The following is a 16,426-nucleotide window of genomic DNA, read 5'->3' on the forward strand; positions in this document are numbered from 1 at the left end:
TCCAGATTTGCATTCAGAAAAGGGAAATATCTGGGGCAGCTGCACATTCTAGGGATGGCCTGCAGGCAGGCTCTGTTTCAGTTCCAGTCCTTGCTTGGGTGAGCTACTGTGGGCAGCCAGCACAGGCTGGTGACTGTGCTGTGAAGTCCACACTGACCAGGGGCTCTGAGCAGATGGCTTGAAGAGAAACCCTCCCTGCTGAGCTGCAGAGTTCCCCAGCAATTTCCCAATCTGTTTGGGATTAGAAGAGGGGTGGATGGATCAGGGGGGCCGGGTGAGTCACGAGGGGATTGCACAATGAGTGAGCCACAGGCTGCAGGGAGGCAATGGCCAGGGACCCTTGGTTCTCATCCTCTTTGTCCCCTATCTGGTTGGCTTTAGTCTCCCCATCTGTGTACTATAGCGGGGATGGGATGACCCCCAGCCTGAGCACTGTGGCTCTGTGAGCTCCTCTGAAAAATGTCATCCCTGGAGGCCTCTGGGAGAGGGGGTGGACTCTCTCTGCCTTAAAGCTTCCTCCTGGCAGCCTCTTGCACCCACCTCTGAGATACCCTCGGGAAAGATGGATGACAGTCCAAGCCCAAACCTGGCACTTGGCCACCACTCCTGAGGAAAAAGTTCTCAGCCCCAAGGAACACCTTCAAAAACCAGTCTCCCCCACTTAGTCACCCCTCCTGGCCCTCAAAGACCAGTGCCAGGCTAGCAGGCAGTGGGTGTGGGGGTGTGTGGGGTGTGTGGGGTGGGGTATGGGGATGGTGTGGAGTGTGGGGGGGGGGGTGTGGGGGGTGGGGCAACAAAAGGCAGGGAGGAGCCCAAGCTCCACTCTAAGCAAAAGGGAAGCTGGTGCCCAGCAGGAAATTCCTGAATGACAGGATCTTTCCCAGAGAGCAGGACTCCCTGGGATGTGAAATAGGAAGGGGAGGGAGGTGCCCAGGGGTCAACTTTTTATCCCAGCCCACCCATTCTCCTCACCTCCCCCTCCCCCCAAACACACCCTGAGAACCAGGGAGCAGACTGGGAAACTGACACCCGGAAAGAGGTATGGCCTGCCCGAGACCGCGCTGAAACGGGCAAAGCTGAGCCTGCTGCCTGGGCCTTGTGCTCCTGATCCTGCCTGGTCTCAGGAGCCTGTCCTGGCCCAGTCTTTGTCCCAGAAAGGGAAAGTGCTTCAGTCGGTGACCTGCTGGTCTAGAGGTGAAATCAGACTGCTACTGTCATGTATTCCTTCCTCTCATGTATTCACCTTTCCGGGGACAGGGAACATCATCACTTAAAGCAAGGCGTGACCATGAGAGGCCAGGAGACGCTCCCAGCACGGGAGAACGGGCCCCTCTCCCCTTCGTGCCTCCTCCAGGAAGCCCTCTCCCACGACTCTACTCGCCACAGGGTGCCCAGAGGGGCGACCTGGCGAGGCTGGGAGTTGGGGTGAGAGGGGGCGCAGGTCACGCAGGGCTGTGACTGCCTGGGACGCGGGGGCGCGGCCCTGGGCGCAGGCCCCTCCCAGACAGCCAATCAGAGGCCGTGGTCGGACAATGGACCGGCGCCCCGTGGGTCGGGGGCCCCGGGAGGCCGTTCCGCGACCCCCACTTACCCCGCCTCGCTCTGCAGCGTCGCCAGCCCGTCCCGGCTGCTGGAGCAGTGACCCCGCCCTCGCTCCCCTCGCCAGGCCCGCGCAGGGACGAGCCCTCGCTGCGCGGGGTCTTGGCCTCGGCCCGCGGGTTTTCCGCGGTCGCGGAGGGCGGGGCCGGGGCGGAGTCGGCGACTATTTCAGGCTGCGCGGCGCCCGGGCCAGTACAGCCGCGGCCTGGCCCGGACACGGTAAGTGACCTCCGCCGTCTGGCGTCTTTCCCCGCTCCGCCGGTGTCCCGTTCTCTCTGACCCCGAGACCGCAGCAGGATTCCCCCAAGGAATGGCCTGGAGTGGCTGAGGGGACACGGGCGGGAACGCTATGAGGGCTTCTGGCTGGGGACACCAAGACCTGTGCGCTTGCTGAGCGTCTGCGCACCAGGGCACAGAGGTTTGGGGCTGAAGTTGGGGCGCTAGACCCAGAGCTCGGTCCCTGGAAAGACTGGTCGCGACTGGGGAAAAAGATACAAAGTCTCCCACTTTCAGTTGAAGGCCAGTGTCCCCACGGGACTCCAGGGCTATAGATTAAGACCCTCCCTGACTGTGTCTGGGCATCTTCATCTGGGGGTGGGTGTGCCGCTTGTCCTATCACCCTAGGACAGAATGAGGCAGGCCAGAGACCAGGGGAGGCTTTGTATGGCCCTCAGCCCTGACCCAAGAAGGGGTATGGTGTCTGGGATTGCGGGTACCACTGCTGAACCACAGGCACCATGTGCCTTTAAACAGGCACCTTTCTGCCTCACTGGGTGCAGCCAGGAGCCTGGTGTAAAGAAGGTCTCCTCCCCTCCTAGGCTGCATGGTGTGGCACTACACACACAGGACACAGGAAACTCACTTTCACGCAGGCCAAACCAAGTGCCAGCACTTGGCTTGTGGTTTTACCACATCCTCTCAGCAGCACTGTGAGGTGTGAGGGTCCCTTCCCCATTGCACAGTTGGAGAAATTAAGGTTTTTCTGGAAAGAGGAGTGTCCCGTCCGTACACCAGTGAGAGGTGAAGCTGAGCCCACAGCCAGTTCTTTTTCTACTGCATCAGCTGCCTTTGAGAATCAAGGTCCAGGCGCTGCTGCTGGATCTCTGCCATAAAGCAGAAAAGGCCTGGACACTGTGGGGACTTGCAGGAACCAAGCTTGGAGGTCGCATAGAGCCAAATAGTGAGAAGCTGTGTACAATTGGAAGATGTGGGACAGGTCACCTCTCCCTTACCCCAGGAGGAGGGCAGGGGTGCCTAGGCCCCCAGGGTGGGGCTGAGTAGCCCTGCCTGTCAGATTACCTCCTCTGGGTGCTTGGCATGAAAATGGGATGGATTAGGAGGGGCAGAATACCTGGTGGCTTTGAGCCTGGGGAGTTTGGTTGGCTTGGGATCCCCCATAGTACTCTCTGCTTGGTTCTGGAACTCTTAGGCTGATAGGGTTCCAGGAGGACAGCTGAGGTCCAGACTGAGGGACTCTACCAAGAGCAGTAGGTGAGGATGGTAGGGGCTGGGAAGGGGGAACGCAGGCTTCCTGGTCAACCAGATGGCTCTGGTCAAGCTCCAAAGTGTGGGACAAGCCCTCAGGAAATAGGGTAGCTGGGCTGGTGAAGGCAGAGGGCTGAGGCGAGAGGACTGCTCCAGTGTTCCACACAGGCTATGCTTTGGGCAAGTCCCTCGAGTGTGTAGCCTCAATGGCTTCTTCAGAAGCGTGGATCAGGCTATTTGCTGTTGCAGGCTACCCAGAGTCATCCTGATGAATGTGAGGTATGGCTCAATGTATTTATTTTTGAGGGTAGGGCAGGAGGTGGCACTGTGTATGGGTTACACAGTTACCATGGAGGCCCAGCCTCTGCTCCTGCCCTCAGGGTCAACCATAGATCCCTCTGGTGGTACCAGCCTTGCTCTAACAATGCTGAGGGTCCTGCCTCTCTGGGTGCAGCTTTCGGGGCAGTGGGGGGTGCAGAGGTAGAGGAAAAGCCAGGCTCTGGAACAGATGACCTGAGTTCCAAACCCACAGGGCTTGACCACAGGGCTATTTTAAGATTAAATAGCATGGCTTTTGGATGAGAGAGGAAAAGATGGGATGTGTACCCAGGAAGGGCACAGAAACTGGAAATTTTTTGATGATGATGTCAACCCATTTGGGAGCAGGCAGGGTGGGGAAGGAGACAGGATGCCTGGGTTCCAGACAAAGTTGCTGTGTGACTTCAGGGAAATCTGTGCCTGGATCAGCCCCTTTCCCCTGTGGAAGGGGCTTCCCTTCTGAAATTTGAGGGGCCTTATGTCTTCTGCAGACCTGGGCCCTGGGGTCAGTGTATGTACAGAATCAGGATTCGCTCTCCTTCAGCCAACTGTGCTTCTGTGCATGGCATCTTTCTGTGACCCCACAGCCACATAAGAACTGGGCAAGAAGAATGAGCAGCTGGGGCTAGATAGGGGGAGGCCTGGCTTCAGGCTGGCTTCTGGGTATTCTCTGACCCTGACATGGCCCTGGCCATTCTGACCTGTGTTTTTGCTCTGTCCAAAGGGACAGCAGCCTGTGCCCTGCCCCCTCTCCAGAGTCTGGTGGGATTCATAGAGGTACTCTCTAGCTGCCATCCATTTTTCCCAAGAGGGTGGACTGTAAAATGCAGGAACAGCCCCTTCATCTGGGAGGCTTGTTGTCCCCAGCCTCTTTTCCTGCCTCTGCAGCGATTCTGGGAGGGCCTGTGGGTATTAGGAGAGATGCAAGCTGAAGCTCTTGTGGCTAGGGAGGGGGCCTTGTGGGTGCTCTTCTGGGCCAAGGGGTTTCCAGGGCCCTGTTGCTTGTACAGGTGAGAACAGAGGAGGCACTCAGTGCTGCCACTGGGCTGTATGCTCATGCCTGGGGGCCAGCCCACTGTGACCACTGGCCCCTCATCCCCTACCCGCAACCTGCAGGACTGAGCCAGGGTGATGCTGAAGATGATGACCTTCTTCCAAGGCCTTCCTGGCCAGCAGTCTGTGCTAGGGACTCTCAACTTTCCTGGAAGCCCACAAAAGTTGCCCTCCGTATCAGAGAGTGAGTCAGAGGCCTCCATGTCAGAGGCCTCCTCTGAGGATTTGGTGCCACCTCCCGAGGCTGTGGTAGCTCCAGATCAGGAGCAGCAAGAGGCTGCAAAGAAGAAGAAGCCCACGGTACTGTCCAATATGTTCAGCATCTTCACCAAAGGCAAGAAGAAGAGAGGTCAGCCCAGCTTGGTTGAGCCCCCGCTGGTACCTGAGTCCAAGCCAGGGCTGGATGGCCCTCCTATCCCCACAGGTAGGTTGGGACTACGGCTGGGGCTGGGGGCCTGCCTAGCGCTGGTCCAGGCCTGGGCATGGATGGGGCATGGGAACAAAGGGGCCCTCACCCAGGACAGAGCGGGCAGGGAGTTGTCCATCTTCCTCCTTCACCTGTGCCCCTGGTCTTGGGGCCCTGAGTGGGGAGGAATCCTGTCTGGCCACTGGCCTTACCCCTGGGGACTCAGCCGCCCCTTGCCCCAATTGGCTTGAAGCCCCGGGCCCTGCCTCACGCGGGTCCCCTCTGCAGTGGAGGAGCTCAAGGCAGCCCTGGAGCAAGGGCGGCTGGAGGCAGCGCGGCCGTTGCTGATGCTGGAGCAAGAGCTGGCAGCGGCGGCGGCGGGGGGCGCGAGCGAGGAGGAACTGGTGAGGCGCCAGAGCAAGGTGGAGGCACTGTACGTGCTACTGCGGGACCAGGTGCTGGGTGTGCTGCGGCGGCCGCTGGAGGCGGCGCCCGAGCGGCTGCGCCAGGCTCTGGCAGTAGTGGCGGAGCAGGAGCGTGAGGACCGCCAGGCAGTGGCGGCGGCGGCGGCGGCGGCGGCGGAGGCGCCTGGAGCGGTAGCGCTGGCGGCCACGCGCCCACGGCGCTGGCTGCAGCTGTGGCGGAGCGTCGTGGCGGAGGTGGCGGCAGAGCGCCTAGACACACGACCAGCCGCGGGCGCCGAGGGCCGCTCAGAGGCTGAGAGCATCTTCCAGCACTTGGGCTGCACCGTGAAGGAGGACCTGGAGGCCGTGGTGGAGCGGCTGAAGCCGCTGTTCCCCGCCGAGTTCGGCGTGGTGGCCACCTATGCTGAGAGCTACCACCAGCATTTCGCTGCCCATCTGGCCTCCATGGCTCAGTTCGAGCTCTGCGAGCGTGACACCTACTTGCTGCTGCTCTGGGTGCAGAACCTCTACCCCAAGTGAGCAGGCACGGGTGGCGGGGCGGGGGTCCCTGTGCAGGAGGGGTTTGGAGGAGCGCCCGCAGAGTTGCTGGGCTGGAAATGCATAGTGGACTTGTGCGCAAAGGGCTGAGGCTGAGCCTCCAGGGTCTGGGCACAGTGACTAGGCAGGCTCTAGGCCTGAGTCTGCTTTGCACTTGAAATCTTAAAATTTCCTGGGCCCCAGTCACATTCTCAGTTGAGGAAACTGAGGCACAGAGAATGGTAGCGATTTGTCATTCATTCATGAGGTCCCAGTCTGGAGAGGGGTAAAGCAGAGCAGGAAGGGCTGTGGCAGGGGTGACCAGGCACAGGGGAAGCCAGGCCTGGAGGAGCAAGGGACCTCCAGATCTCTAAGGCAGCACCTCTAGCTGCTCTAAGCCAGCTCACAGCCAAATGTAGAGTCAGGTCACAGAGGACAGGGAGGATACCTGGACAGGTGGTGAAGAAGGGAGGAGGGAGGATGCTGTTCCTGCCAAAGGCAGGGTCACCCTGGGAGCTAAAGCAGAGCTCCTGTGTAGATTTATCTAGCATGCTGTAGGGGCAACCCTGGGCAAGAGAGCTAGCAGGGGTCAGGTAGGGCGAGGTGCCCTGTGGAAGAGATCTCTGTTGTGCAGGTTTGCCTATGAGCCCACAACAGGTCCAGGTTCTGGTCACCAAGGGCTTCAGATCTTTAGTGGGAGGCTGGCTGTGCCAACAAGGGCAGCTGGTACCCAGCTGGATGTAGCCTTGGGCATCCTCTGAATGGCTCAGACCCTGGATTCTTGAGTGTGCCTGTCATTCACCCAAGCTTCTGAGGAGAGCCTCATATTGCAGCATAGAAATGCCCAGGCAATGGAAACCAGGGGTTCTTACTGAGGGACTCAGCTCCTGCTGTCCCCTGTCCTGAGGGAAGGCTGGGGTGTAGACAGTGTGGACAGTGTCTGAGGGTCTTGTGGACTGCCAAGTGGCCAGTAGGCTCTGCTAGTGTTGATGGTCCACCTGGGGGGAGGGCCAGAGGAAAGGTGCAGTGGAGTGGCAGGTGAGGAGCCAGCAAGGCATGGGGAAATGGGCACAGGGCGGGGCTAGGGATGTGGCTCAAGCGGTAGCGCGCTCGCCTGACATGTATGTGGCCCGGTTTCTATCCTCAGCACCACATACAAACAAAGATGTTGTGTCCGCCAAAAAACTAAAAAATAAATATTAAAATTAAAAAAAAAAAAAGAAATGGGCACAGGGCAGGTTTGCCACAGAGCACCCAGCCCTGCCTGAGCCAGTTCCTGTTGGCTTATCCTGACTCATCAGGAAATGTTGGGCACTCACACCTCTGCCGGTCAGCTTTCCTGTCCCAGTGACCCTGAGATCTCCTAGCATGAGGGCCCCTACGGGGTTAGCAAAACAGGAACTGGTACAAGTGTGGGCATTGAGTCCAGAGGGGCACTGTTGAGGCCTGTGTGGCCAGACATGTGGGGAAGAGAGGGACACAGATGCATCCAGACTGGGCAGGGGGCACAGGGAGGGTCATTCTTAAGCTTTTGGGGGCCCTTAGGAAGTGCCAGGGCTGCACAGGTCCCCCAGGAGCTCTGGGATTCTGTAGAGGTGCCAAGAAAGGTAGCCACATGCCTCCATGGAGCAGTTCTGAGGCAGTCCTTCCATGTGGATTGGCCCTTGTTTGGGGGCAGCAGGGCTGCCCTGGCAGGGGTGGCAGGCTTGGTCACAGTGAGAGGGAGGGGTATGTCTCAGGGGCACTGAAGTAAAGGGCTGGGTTGTATCTGTGCAAGAGAGGAAGCCTTGGAGAGGGGGAAGATCAGATTTGAAAGGCGGCTCTGGGTGGGGAGGCATTGTTGGGCCCCTGGGGGGAAGCAGGGAGATGGGAGGAGACTCCGTCAACTAGAGGAGAGATGGTGGTAACTGGCAGGGGCTGGGGCAATGTTTCAGGCTGACGGACTCTGGAGACTGTTTCAAAGCAGGAATGCGGGCGGGTAGTAAGAGAAGGCACGGTGGTGGGGAGTGCCGAGGGGTGGCACCTGGTTGGCTTTTGCTGGGTGAGTACTGCCGAGTAGGTGCAGTTCTCATGCCAGCCTTGTTCTGCCCACAGTGACATCCTCAATAGCCCCAAGCTGGCGGAGGAGCTTCAGGATGTCAGTCTTGGGAGCCTTCTGCCCCCAAAGCAGATTCGGCTGCTGGAGGCCACGTTCCTGTCCAGTGAGGCTGTGAGTCCTTTGTCTGAGCCAGGGTGGGGTGGGGACAAAAAATGAGGGGAGGCTCAGAGATGGACAACACGGGCAGTGAGCGTGACAGATACTTCCAGGTGAGCCAGGTCAGTGCTACAGTGACCTGCCCCTCTTTCCTCCAGGCTAATGTGAAGGAGCTGATGGCCCGAGCATTAGAGATGGAGTCACAGCACTGGGCCCAGGATGTGGCTCCCCTTAGGCTGGATGGTCACTGCCATAGTGAGCTGGCCATCGACATTATCCAGGTACCATGGTCTGTCCTTCAGGTATACGGTGCACACTGCACACACCCAGCCTGAGCCTGTGCCAGCAGAACCACGTCCCCTTGTTCCTAGTGCAGGCACGGGCCCATGTCTGAGTCCCCCCCTTGCTCTAGCATGCTCCCACAGGTGGCCCCTGCTCTGCTCACCTACTGTCACCCCACAGATTGTCTCCCAGGGCCAGGCCAAGGCCGAAAACATCACTCCTGACTTGGGCACACAGATGAAGCAGGTGCTGCTGGTGGAACTGTCTGCGCTCCTAAGGAGGTGGGTGTACCCCAGCTGGCATGGGAGTAGGCAAGGGCGTCCCTGTAGCTGTCTCTCTCAGAATCATGTCCCTCCCTGTGCTCCTGTGGGAATCCAGGCAAGATCAGCCCTGCTCCCCACCCCTGTCACTCAGAGCTGGGAATCCTCTGACCTCTGCTCTATCCCCTAGGCACTGAGCCTCAGGTGGTGTGACCTCAACCAGGATTCACTGTGGTGCTTCTTATCTCTGCCCACAAACTCAAAGCAGAGCAGTCTCCAGCTTCCAAGGGCACGCTCATGAGGAGCCTAGGCCCCTGCCACCTCTTCTACTCCCAGGATTAACTTGGGTGCTCCCCACCTCTGAGGAGCCAACCAGAGTATCTTCTGGTCACCCAGCTGTAGAGGGGGCCTGGGGAGGAGTTGGGACAGCAGAGCCCTGGGGCAACCCTCTGGCCCCTCTGGCCTTAGCTTTTACAGCCAGTGATAGGATGCTTAGGGGCTAGCGGCCCCTCCCTGGGTCACAGAGAGACAATCACACAGAAAAGTGCTGTGTGAACCAGGGAGACTGCAGTGGGGCTAGAGGCTGCTGTGGTCCTGGTGTTCATGCTGGTCCTAAAGATGCCCCTCTGTTCCTGACAGCTACCAGCGTGCCTTTGATGAATTTCTGGAAAGAGGCAAACAGCTGAGGAATTACAGGGCCAACGTCATTGCCAACATTAACAACTGCCTGTCCTTCCGGTGAGGATGCTGGGAGGGTTATGTGGCACAGAAACAGGTAGCTGAGATTCAGAGGGAGTAGGAACTGCTTAAGCAAATGTGTGGAATTAAAGTTAGCAAGGCCTTGGGAACTGGGGTGTGGAGCAGCCGCAGTGTTTGGCATCATTCGGATGTTTTACTGGCTGCTTTATTCTCGTGATGCTATGGAGGGGCACAGGGATCATGCCTGCTGGGCAGGTAGCAAACCAAGGGGAGGAGAGGCTGAGTAACTTGCCCTCAGTGAAAAGGGATGCGCTGCAGGTGTGTGCTGGGATATGGGCATGTGGATGGGAGGATTTGGATTTGATCCCTCAGGAAATGGGGAGCCATTGAGGGTTTCAAAGTGAAAAGAAGGTTTAGGAAGATTCATCTAGGCTCACTGGGTGTGGGGCTGTAGGCTGGGTAGTCTGGTGTGACTTCCTGTCTCCACTATCCAGGACATCCATGGAGCAGAAGTGGCAGATACTACAGGATCCCCGAAGCTACCTTCTGGACCCCCTGAGTGAACTCAAGGTTCACGGCTTTGACGCCCTGCTCCAAAACCTATTTGTGGACTTGAAGGTAGTGGGAGCCATTTCCCCTGTGGAGCCTCCTAAGCCCAGTGCTGGGAGGGCGGGCGGGCCTGGGAGGGGCTTGGGAGGAATGGCAGAAGCACCCCAGGTGTGGCGCCTGCCCCAGATCTCTGGGAGGAATGTGTAGGGAAGCTGCAGTGGGGCAGGGGGTGCCCAGGTGGTGGGGCCCCAGAGGGCTCTTGGACTCACCCACCTGGTGGTCCTGGTGCTTGTCCTGAGAGTGGGGCCCTAGGGCTGGGGGTGCCTGAAGAAGCCTCAGTGTCCCTCCTTATGTGGCCTCCGCTGTCCCCAAGTTAGTATATACTTTCCCTTAATCTCCTCCAGGTTCTTCCCTCCCAACCCCCACGTCTGCCTTCCAACTTCTGGTGCTCAGGGTCTTTGGCAGCCAAGACCCCATCTCCTGGAGGCCAAGAAGTCTGCAGAGGGGGAAAGCAGTGGGGTTGCTTGAAAGACAGAGGGAGGGGTTCCCTGCCCAGAGTCTGGGACTGGAGGCTGGGGCAGCTGTGCGTGATAAAAGTTGTGAGTGGTGACCCTGAGTGACTTGGCACAGGTCTCACAGGCCCAGCCAAACACAAGGTATTGTTTATGCAGGAATTTATTTATATAAGAGGGAGACAGTGGAAAAGTCCCAGGGCCAGCAGACAGGCTGTCCAGGTCCTGAGCTGCAGCTGGGTGACCTTGGAGGAGGGCACACAAACCCTGCCTCCACTTCCTGTCTGGGACCTGAGCTCTGCACGGGTTCCCTGGAAATCCTTGAGTCCCTTGCCCTCAGGCCAGTCTGTGTGAGGGCGTCTGAGCCCTTCCTTTACAGGGCGTGACCAGACATCCTGCCTCTCTCCTTCTCAGCCGCTGTTCAAGAGGTTCACACAGACCCGCTGGGCAGTGCCAGAGGAAACCCTAGAGGAAATTATTGGCACTGTGGAGGGAAGGCTGCCTGAGTTCTCAGAGCTGCATGACTGTTTCCGGGAGGTGAGGAGGCCCTGGGCTGGTAGCAGCCTGGACACTCATGCTAACACATGCATGGACATCCACACATGCTCACACACACACACACGTGGGAACAGGGGCACACATGTGCACGCCTTTGCTCTGGCATCTGCCCTCTGGATTCCTGAGCTTCAAGGGAGGTAGTGAGCTCCCCGTTGGCTGTTGGCTCACACCGCCCTGGCTGCTTGCCTACCCAGGAGCTCCTGGAGGCTGTGCACCTGCACCTGGTGAAAGAGTACATCATCCGCCTCAGCAAGCGGCGCCTGGTCCTCAAGACTGCCGAGCAGCAGCAGCAGCTGGCGAGGCACATCCTGGCCAATGCCAGTGTCATCCAGGACTTCTGCACTAAGAACGTGAGCCCCTGTCCACTCTCCCCAGGCCCCAAGGGATGGGCCCCAGCCCCTCAGGTCCAGGGCAGCACTTGGGAGCCTCTCTGAACCTGATAGTTATTGCCTGAGCGCTGGGTACCAAATGCCTGTGAGGATAGGGGTACTCAACCAGGCCTGTGCCCACAGGGCTCCACCGCAACGTGGCTGAATCCTGCCCTCCCCACGCTTGCTGAGATCATTCGCCTGCAAGACCCTAGTGCCATCAAGATTGAGGTGGCAACATATGCTACCTGGTACCCTGACTTCAGGTGAGAACAAGGGACCCTCAGGATCTAAGCAGAGCGTGTGGCCCTGACAGGTCCTACTGTGGAGTCCACCTCTCCAGGACCTGTGCAGCACAATTGCCGAGGCTTCACTGAGATGCACGTGGTGGTGTCCACCTGTGCAGGCACAGACTAGGCTGGGGACTCATGTGTTTGGTCCTCACTGCAACCCTACAGGGTGGCACTGCTTATCTCCATTATACAGCTGGGGCCTGGAGAGCGAAGGAGTGTGTCCAGGGTGACATGGCTAAGATGACAAAGCCAGACAGGAGCTCCACTGCCCATGCTTTTAGCTTTGCTTGAGACTGCCACCCAGAGGGGAAGCAGACCAGAGAGATCAGATTTTACCACTTGGCCCACAAGTCCCTGGGGGCTTGGACCTATGCCTGGGCTCCGGGGCTCTTGTCAGGATGGAGGCTTAGTCCCTGGCTTCCTGAGGGCCAGTGAGCCGTGGAAGTTGTTCTTTCTGGGCTGGGTCCTCTGACACAGTAGGGAAAGTTTGAATAGGCTTTAACTGGGATCAACCTAGCTTAGCCTAGTCTAGCCCATGGCTGATTCACAGTACTCATCCATTCATCTGTCTACTCATATGAGAACCCATCCAACCATCTACTCATCTGCCTGCCTAGCCACCTGTCTACCTATCCATCTATCCTTCTAGCCATCCATCTATCCATATCCATCCATTCATCCATCCAACTATCCTTTCACCTGTCCATCTACCTCCTTATCCACCCACCCACTCACCTACCCACTCATCCATCCACCCATCCATCCATCCATCCATCTATCCATCCATCCTTCCATCTATCCTTCCACCTGCCCATTCATTCTATTATCTACCCACTCACTTACCCACCCACTCATCTATCCATCCATCCATCCTTCCATCTGTCCTTCCACTCCCTTATCCACCCACCTACTCACCTACCCACTCATCCATCCATCCCTTCATTCATTCATCCTTCCATCTGTCCTTCCATCTGCCCATGCACTCCCTTACCCACCCACCAGTCCCATCCACCCACTTTCCCATCTACCTATCCATCCTTTTGCTCATCCCCCCCAAAATTCTTCAGCAGTCTGCTGGGTGCCAGGCTCTGGATGCGTACAGTGAATCAGCCATGGGCTGGACTAGGCTAAGCTAGGTTGACCCCATTAAGGCCTGTTCAAACTGTTAAGGCTCTGGGGTGCAGGGAAGTATAAGACGGGCTTCCTCAGTCCTACCAAAGGTTGCTTGCGCACTGTGGAGCCAGGGGCAATGAAGAGGCAAAGAACTATGACAGTCCTGAGTTGTAGAGTTTAACCAAGAGCGTGAGAAATAGGGGGTGCTGACTTCAGAGATGAGGACACTTGGAGGAAGTGAGGTTTCAGCTGAGACCTAGAGAGTGGGAAGGAGCTGGTCACCTCCAGAGGGTGAGGAAGAGCCAGTACAGAGGCCTGGCTGGAGGGCAGTGGGGAGGGAGAGTAAGGCCCTCTGGTGGGCAGAGGGTTGGCTGCAGGGCTCTATGGCAGGGCCTAGAGTCTGTGGGACCAGGAGGGTGTGAACAGGGGTATTGAAGACAGGTTAGGCTGACGGGGTGTTCTCCTTGCCAGCAAAGGCCACCTGAATGCCATTCTGGCCATCAAGGGGAACCTAACAAACAGTGAAGTCAAGAGCATCCGGAACATCCTGGACATCAACACGGGGGCACAGCAGCCCTCTAGGTCCCTATTTTCACTTATAAAGGTTGGTTAGCTTTTCCTGACCTGCTTGTGACCACCCAGGGAGCACCAGGCACCACCCCATTTGGTGAAAGCTGCCCCACTGGGGGCTGTTCAGACCAGCACTGGCTCCATGACCCTCCTGTGCCTCTCACATGCTGCTGCTGCATTTGCCTGGTCCTGACTTTGAATAGGACTTAGGCAGCTGGAATTAGATGGACCCCACTTTGTTGACATGTCCAGTGTGGCAGGAGCATCCACTATGGGAGATGATGGCAGCACCTAAATGATGTTGATTGTGTGTGTGCCAAGGGAGGCCAGTGATGGAGTGGCCAGGGCCAGGGATCCTGGGCATGCCCAGCCAGGGTCCTCCTACAGCCTGTCTCCTGACATTCCTCCACATGGTGGGCCTGAGTTCCTCTTCCAGTTCCCTAGGGCCAGGGGCAGAGCCTTACTCGACCTGCTTCCTTCAGCCCATGGCTGAAATAAGCTGGGCTAAGCAAGACCGAAATTGAAGATGGAACTGGAAGAGAAAGATGCATTTTTACGTGGTGCCCCTGATGGGGCCCGAGGGGTTCCCTGGTGAGTTGGGGTAGAGGTAGCATGAGAGCCCGCTTCCAGAGCGCCCTGCAGTCCCCAAGGGTTTCTCCTGCAGCGGGGCCAAGGACCTCCTGGGTCCTCTCAGGTCCTCCTTGCCCTGTGCAAAGCCAGGCCCCAGGTCAGTCTGTGAGCCCTCCCATCTGGAAGCCGGCCGAGGAGCCAGCAAGGCGAGCTCTTTTGGTCTCCTGTTGCTGTGGTAACGAGTTCCTGCACTCAGTGGAGCAGAACCAGAGTTCAAGTTCTGTAAATCAGAAGTCTGACGCAGGGCAGAATCCAGCTGCCACCTTCATTCTGGGGACTCTGGGGAGAGTCAGCTGCTGTCCCTTTCCTGTTTTTAGAGGCCACCCACATTTCTTGCCTTGTGGTTCCTCCACCTTCAGAACCAGCAACGGCTGGTTGGGTCCTTTTCACATCCACACACTGTGACCTCTTCTGCCTCCTTCTTCACTTTTGAGGACCCTTGTGATTACATGGAGCCCAGCTAGAGGATCCGAGATCACCTCCCTATTTTAAGGCCAGCTAAATAACAACCTCAACTGCATCTGCAATTTTAGTTCCCATTTGCCATGTCACCTAACAGCCACAGTTCTGGACATTAGGACATGGCTACCTTTGGGGCCATTATTCTGCCCAGACGGCCTCCACCCCTCCCCCGCCATGTAGGGGCACCTCTTCTCCCCCAGGGAAACAGGAATCCAGCTTCCCTTCGAGGTCTCTGCTGCCCCAAAGGCCCTGTCCCTTTTTGTGCCTGAAAGTTCCCTCTCAGCACAAGAGGGGTCTGTTCAGACCCAGCTCTGACCCAGCTGGGGGGAGCCAGCTCTCTGGGTTTGTCCCCTCCTCACAGGTACTGCCTTACTGAACTGGCCGCCAACTGGCGGGTGTGAATCATGCACAAAAATCTTAGGAATTAGTTTGTTTGATATTGTTGATATTATTATTATTTTTGATAGTACTTCTTTTGTATATCTATACTCTGGACAGGATGTTTTTATAGCTTGATATTAAACTGATTTCAAAAGTGGCTGTGGATAGTGGCTTATCTGGGGAGCTGCACAGTTGGGGTGGGGATGGGGTCATCCTTAGCCACTTTCTCTGCCCTCAGAGTGCCTAGAACAGAGCCTGGCGCCCAGCAGACTGCTGAAGAATTGTTGGGGGATGAGCAAAAGGATGAATAGGTAGATGGGCAGGTGGGTGGATGGAGGACAGATGGGTGGGTGGGTAAGGGAGTGTGTGGGCAGGTGGAAGGACAGAGGGAAGGATGGATGGATAAGTGGGTGGATAAGGGAGTGCATGGGCAGGTGGAAGGACGATGGCTGGCTGGTTGATGAATGAGTGGGTGGATCAGGGAGTGGAGTCACCCCAGGTGTAAAGAGAGCATTAGAGGGGGTTGAAGAGGAGTTTGGTGCTGATGTGGAACTTTGAAAGACCTTCAGGCTGCTGCATTGAGAACAGATCCGAGGAGAGGCCTGGAAATACCATAAGGGGCACTGCATTCCTGGGGAGAGATGATGGCATTAGTGAGGGTGTGACAGTGGAGTGAGGATGAGTGGGCTCTGCAGCAGAACAAGTCATCATGCTGTTCAGAGAGCCTTGCTGTGCCTGGGGTCAGTGGTGCATCTTCCAGAGAGGAGGAAGGCCTGGGAGAGGGGAGAGGCCCTAGGAGGGGAAGAGGGCCGAGAGGAGTTTGATAAGCTTACAGAGAAGGGAGTGTGACTCTCAGATTGAGCAAGACCAGGTGACACCTTGAATTGGCCTCCAGCTCTCTCACGCTGCTCTGGGAGAATAGTTTTGCACAGCCCTGTGGAAGAGGTGGGTAACATGGGCCAAGCAGGCAAATGCACACACTGGTGAGGCGGCCATTCCCCTTTTAGAAGTTATCTTATCCATACTTTAACATCCATGCAAAATGGTGGAGGTACCAGGACAGTCACCTCAATTGTAGCAGCAAAGTATTGGAAACTCCCTAAATACCCATCAGTAGACACCAAGAGAATGACGGAGGGAAGGTGGACAAGGGAGGGCTGTGCAGTCATAAAAAAATGAGGAAACAGAACTTCTGTTTTGATTTGAGAATTCAGAACATATAATGTTGGGGGGTAGAAACTCTGAAGATCAGACTTTGTGAATTTCTGTCTTTAAGTAAATGAAAAAAAATATGTATACATATATATGCATATGTATAAATTAAATGATGAAATAGAATGTATGTATATGTATATCACACACAAACACACACACACACACACATACACACACACACACATTGTACTTGCCTGTGTATATGTATACAGGAGATCTTGTTTCTAAATAAAATATAAATTAGGGCTGAGGATGTGGCTCAGTGGTTAAGTGCTCCTGGGTTCAATCTCTGGTACAAAAATACATAAATATGTGTGTGTGTGTGTGTGTGTGTGTGTGTGTGTGTCTCACACATACACACATCATCTAGAGCTTCTGGGGTTACAGGTGTGCACCACTGTGCCTGGCTATAGTAACATTTTGTAATGTTACATGAGAGCAGGAGATTTGGGGAGGGGAAGAGAGGAGTTTCGGGCATTCTGAGTGCAGCACCATCCAGCTTGGCGGGTGTGTCTGGAGTGGGCGCACAGAGGCCTGG

General features: G+C 56.8%; 1 protein-coding gene across 2 annotated transcripts; it reads left to right on the forward strand.

The window, feature by feature from the left end:
- The first annotated feature begins 1,530 nt into the window (after positions 1–1,530).
- Tnfaip2 (TNF alpha induced protein 2) lies at positions 1,531–14,830 on the forward strand. 2 transcript variants are annotated; one of them, XM_078050966.1, is made up of 12 exons: positions 1,533–1,818; positions 4,519–4,879; positions 5,150–5,801; positions 7,897–8,011; positions 8,155–8,277; positions 8,459–8,559; positions 9,178–9,276; positions 9,732–9,855; positions 10,713–10,835; positions 11,051–11,206; positions 11,369–11,490; positions 13,102–14,830. In XM_078050966.1, the coding sequence occupies exons 2-12, from the start codon at positions 4,534–4,536 to the stop codon at positions 13,241–13,243; spliced, it is 2,103 nt and encodes a 700-aa protein (XP_077907092.1). In that variant the 5' UTR covers positions 1,533–1,818; positions 4,519–4,533; the 3' UTR covers positions 13,244–14,830. The 2 variants fall into 2 exon arrangements, with proteins under 2 accessions (XP_077907093.1, XP_077907092.1); XM_078050967.1 differs by lacking the exon at positions 8,155–8,277 and having other exon boundaries at positions 1,531–1,818.
- The last annotated feature ends 1,596 nt before the right edge of the window (positions 14,831–16,426 follow it).

The sequence above is a fragment of the Ictidomys tridecemlineatus genome, chromosome 5 (genome assembly GCF_052094955.1).
Source record: "Ictidomys tridecemlineatus isolate mIctTri1 chromosome 5, mIctTri1.hap1, whole genome shotgun sequence".
NCBI lineage: Eukaryota > Metazoa > Chordata > Mammalia > Rodentia > Sciuridae > Ictidomys > Ictidomys tridecemlineatus.

What these genes read in the sequence shown, in the direction of transcription:
- Tnfaip2 (XM_078050966.1), top strand. Translation starts at nt 4,534, where the DNA reads ATGCTGAAGATGATGACCTTCTTCCAAGGCCTTCCTGGCCAGCAGTCT. An exon ending in CGTTCCTGTCCAGTGAGGCT is followed by an intron (nt 8,012 to 8,154) that starts GTGAGTCCTTTG and finishes TCTTTCCTCCAG; the next exon opens with GCTAATGTGAAGGAGCTGAT. An exon ending in AGGACTTCTGCACTAAGAAC is followed by an intron (nt 11,207 to 11,368) that starts GTGAGCCCCTGT and finishes CTGTGCCCACAG; the next exon opens with GGCTCCACCGCAACGTGGCT.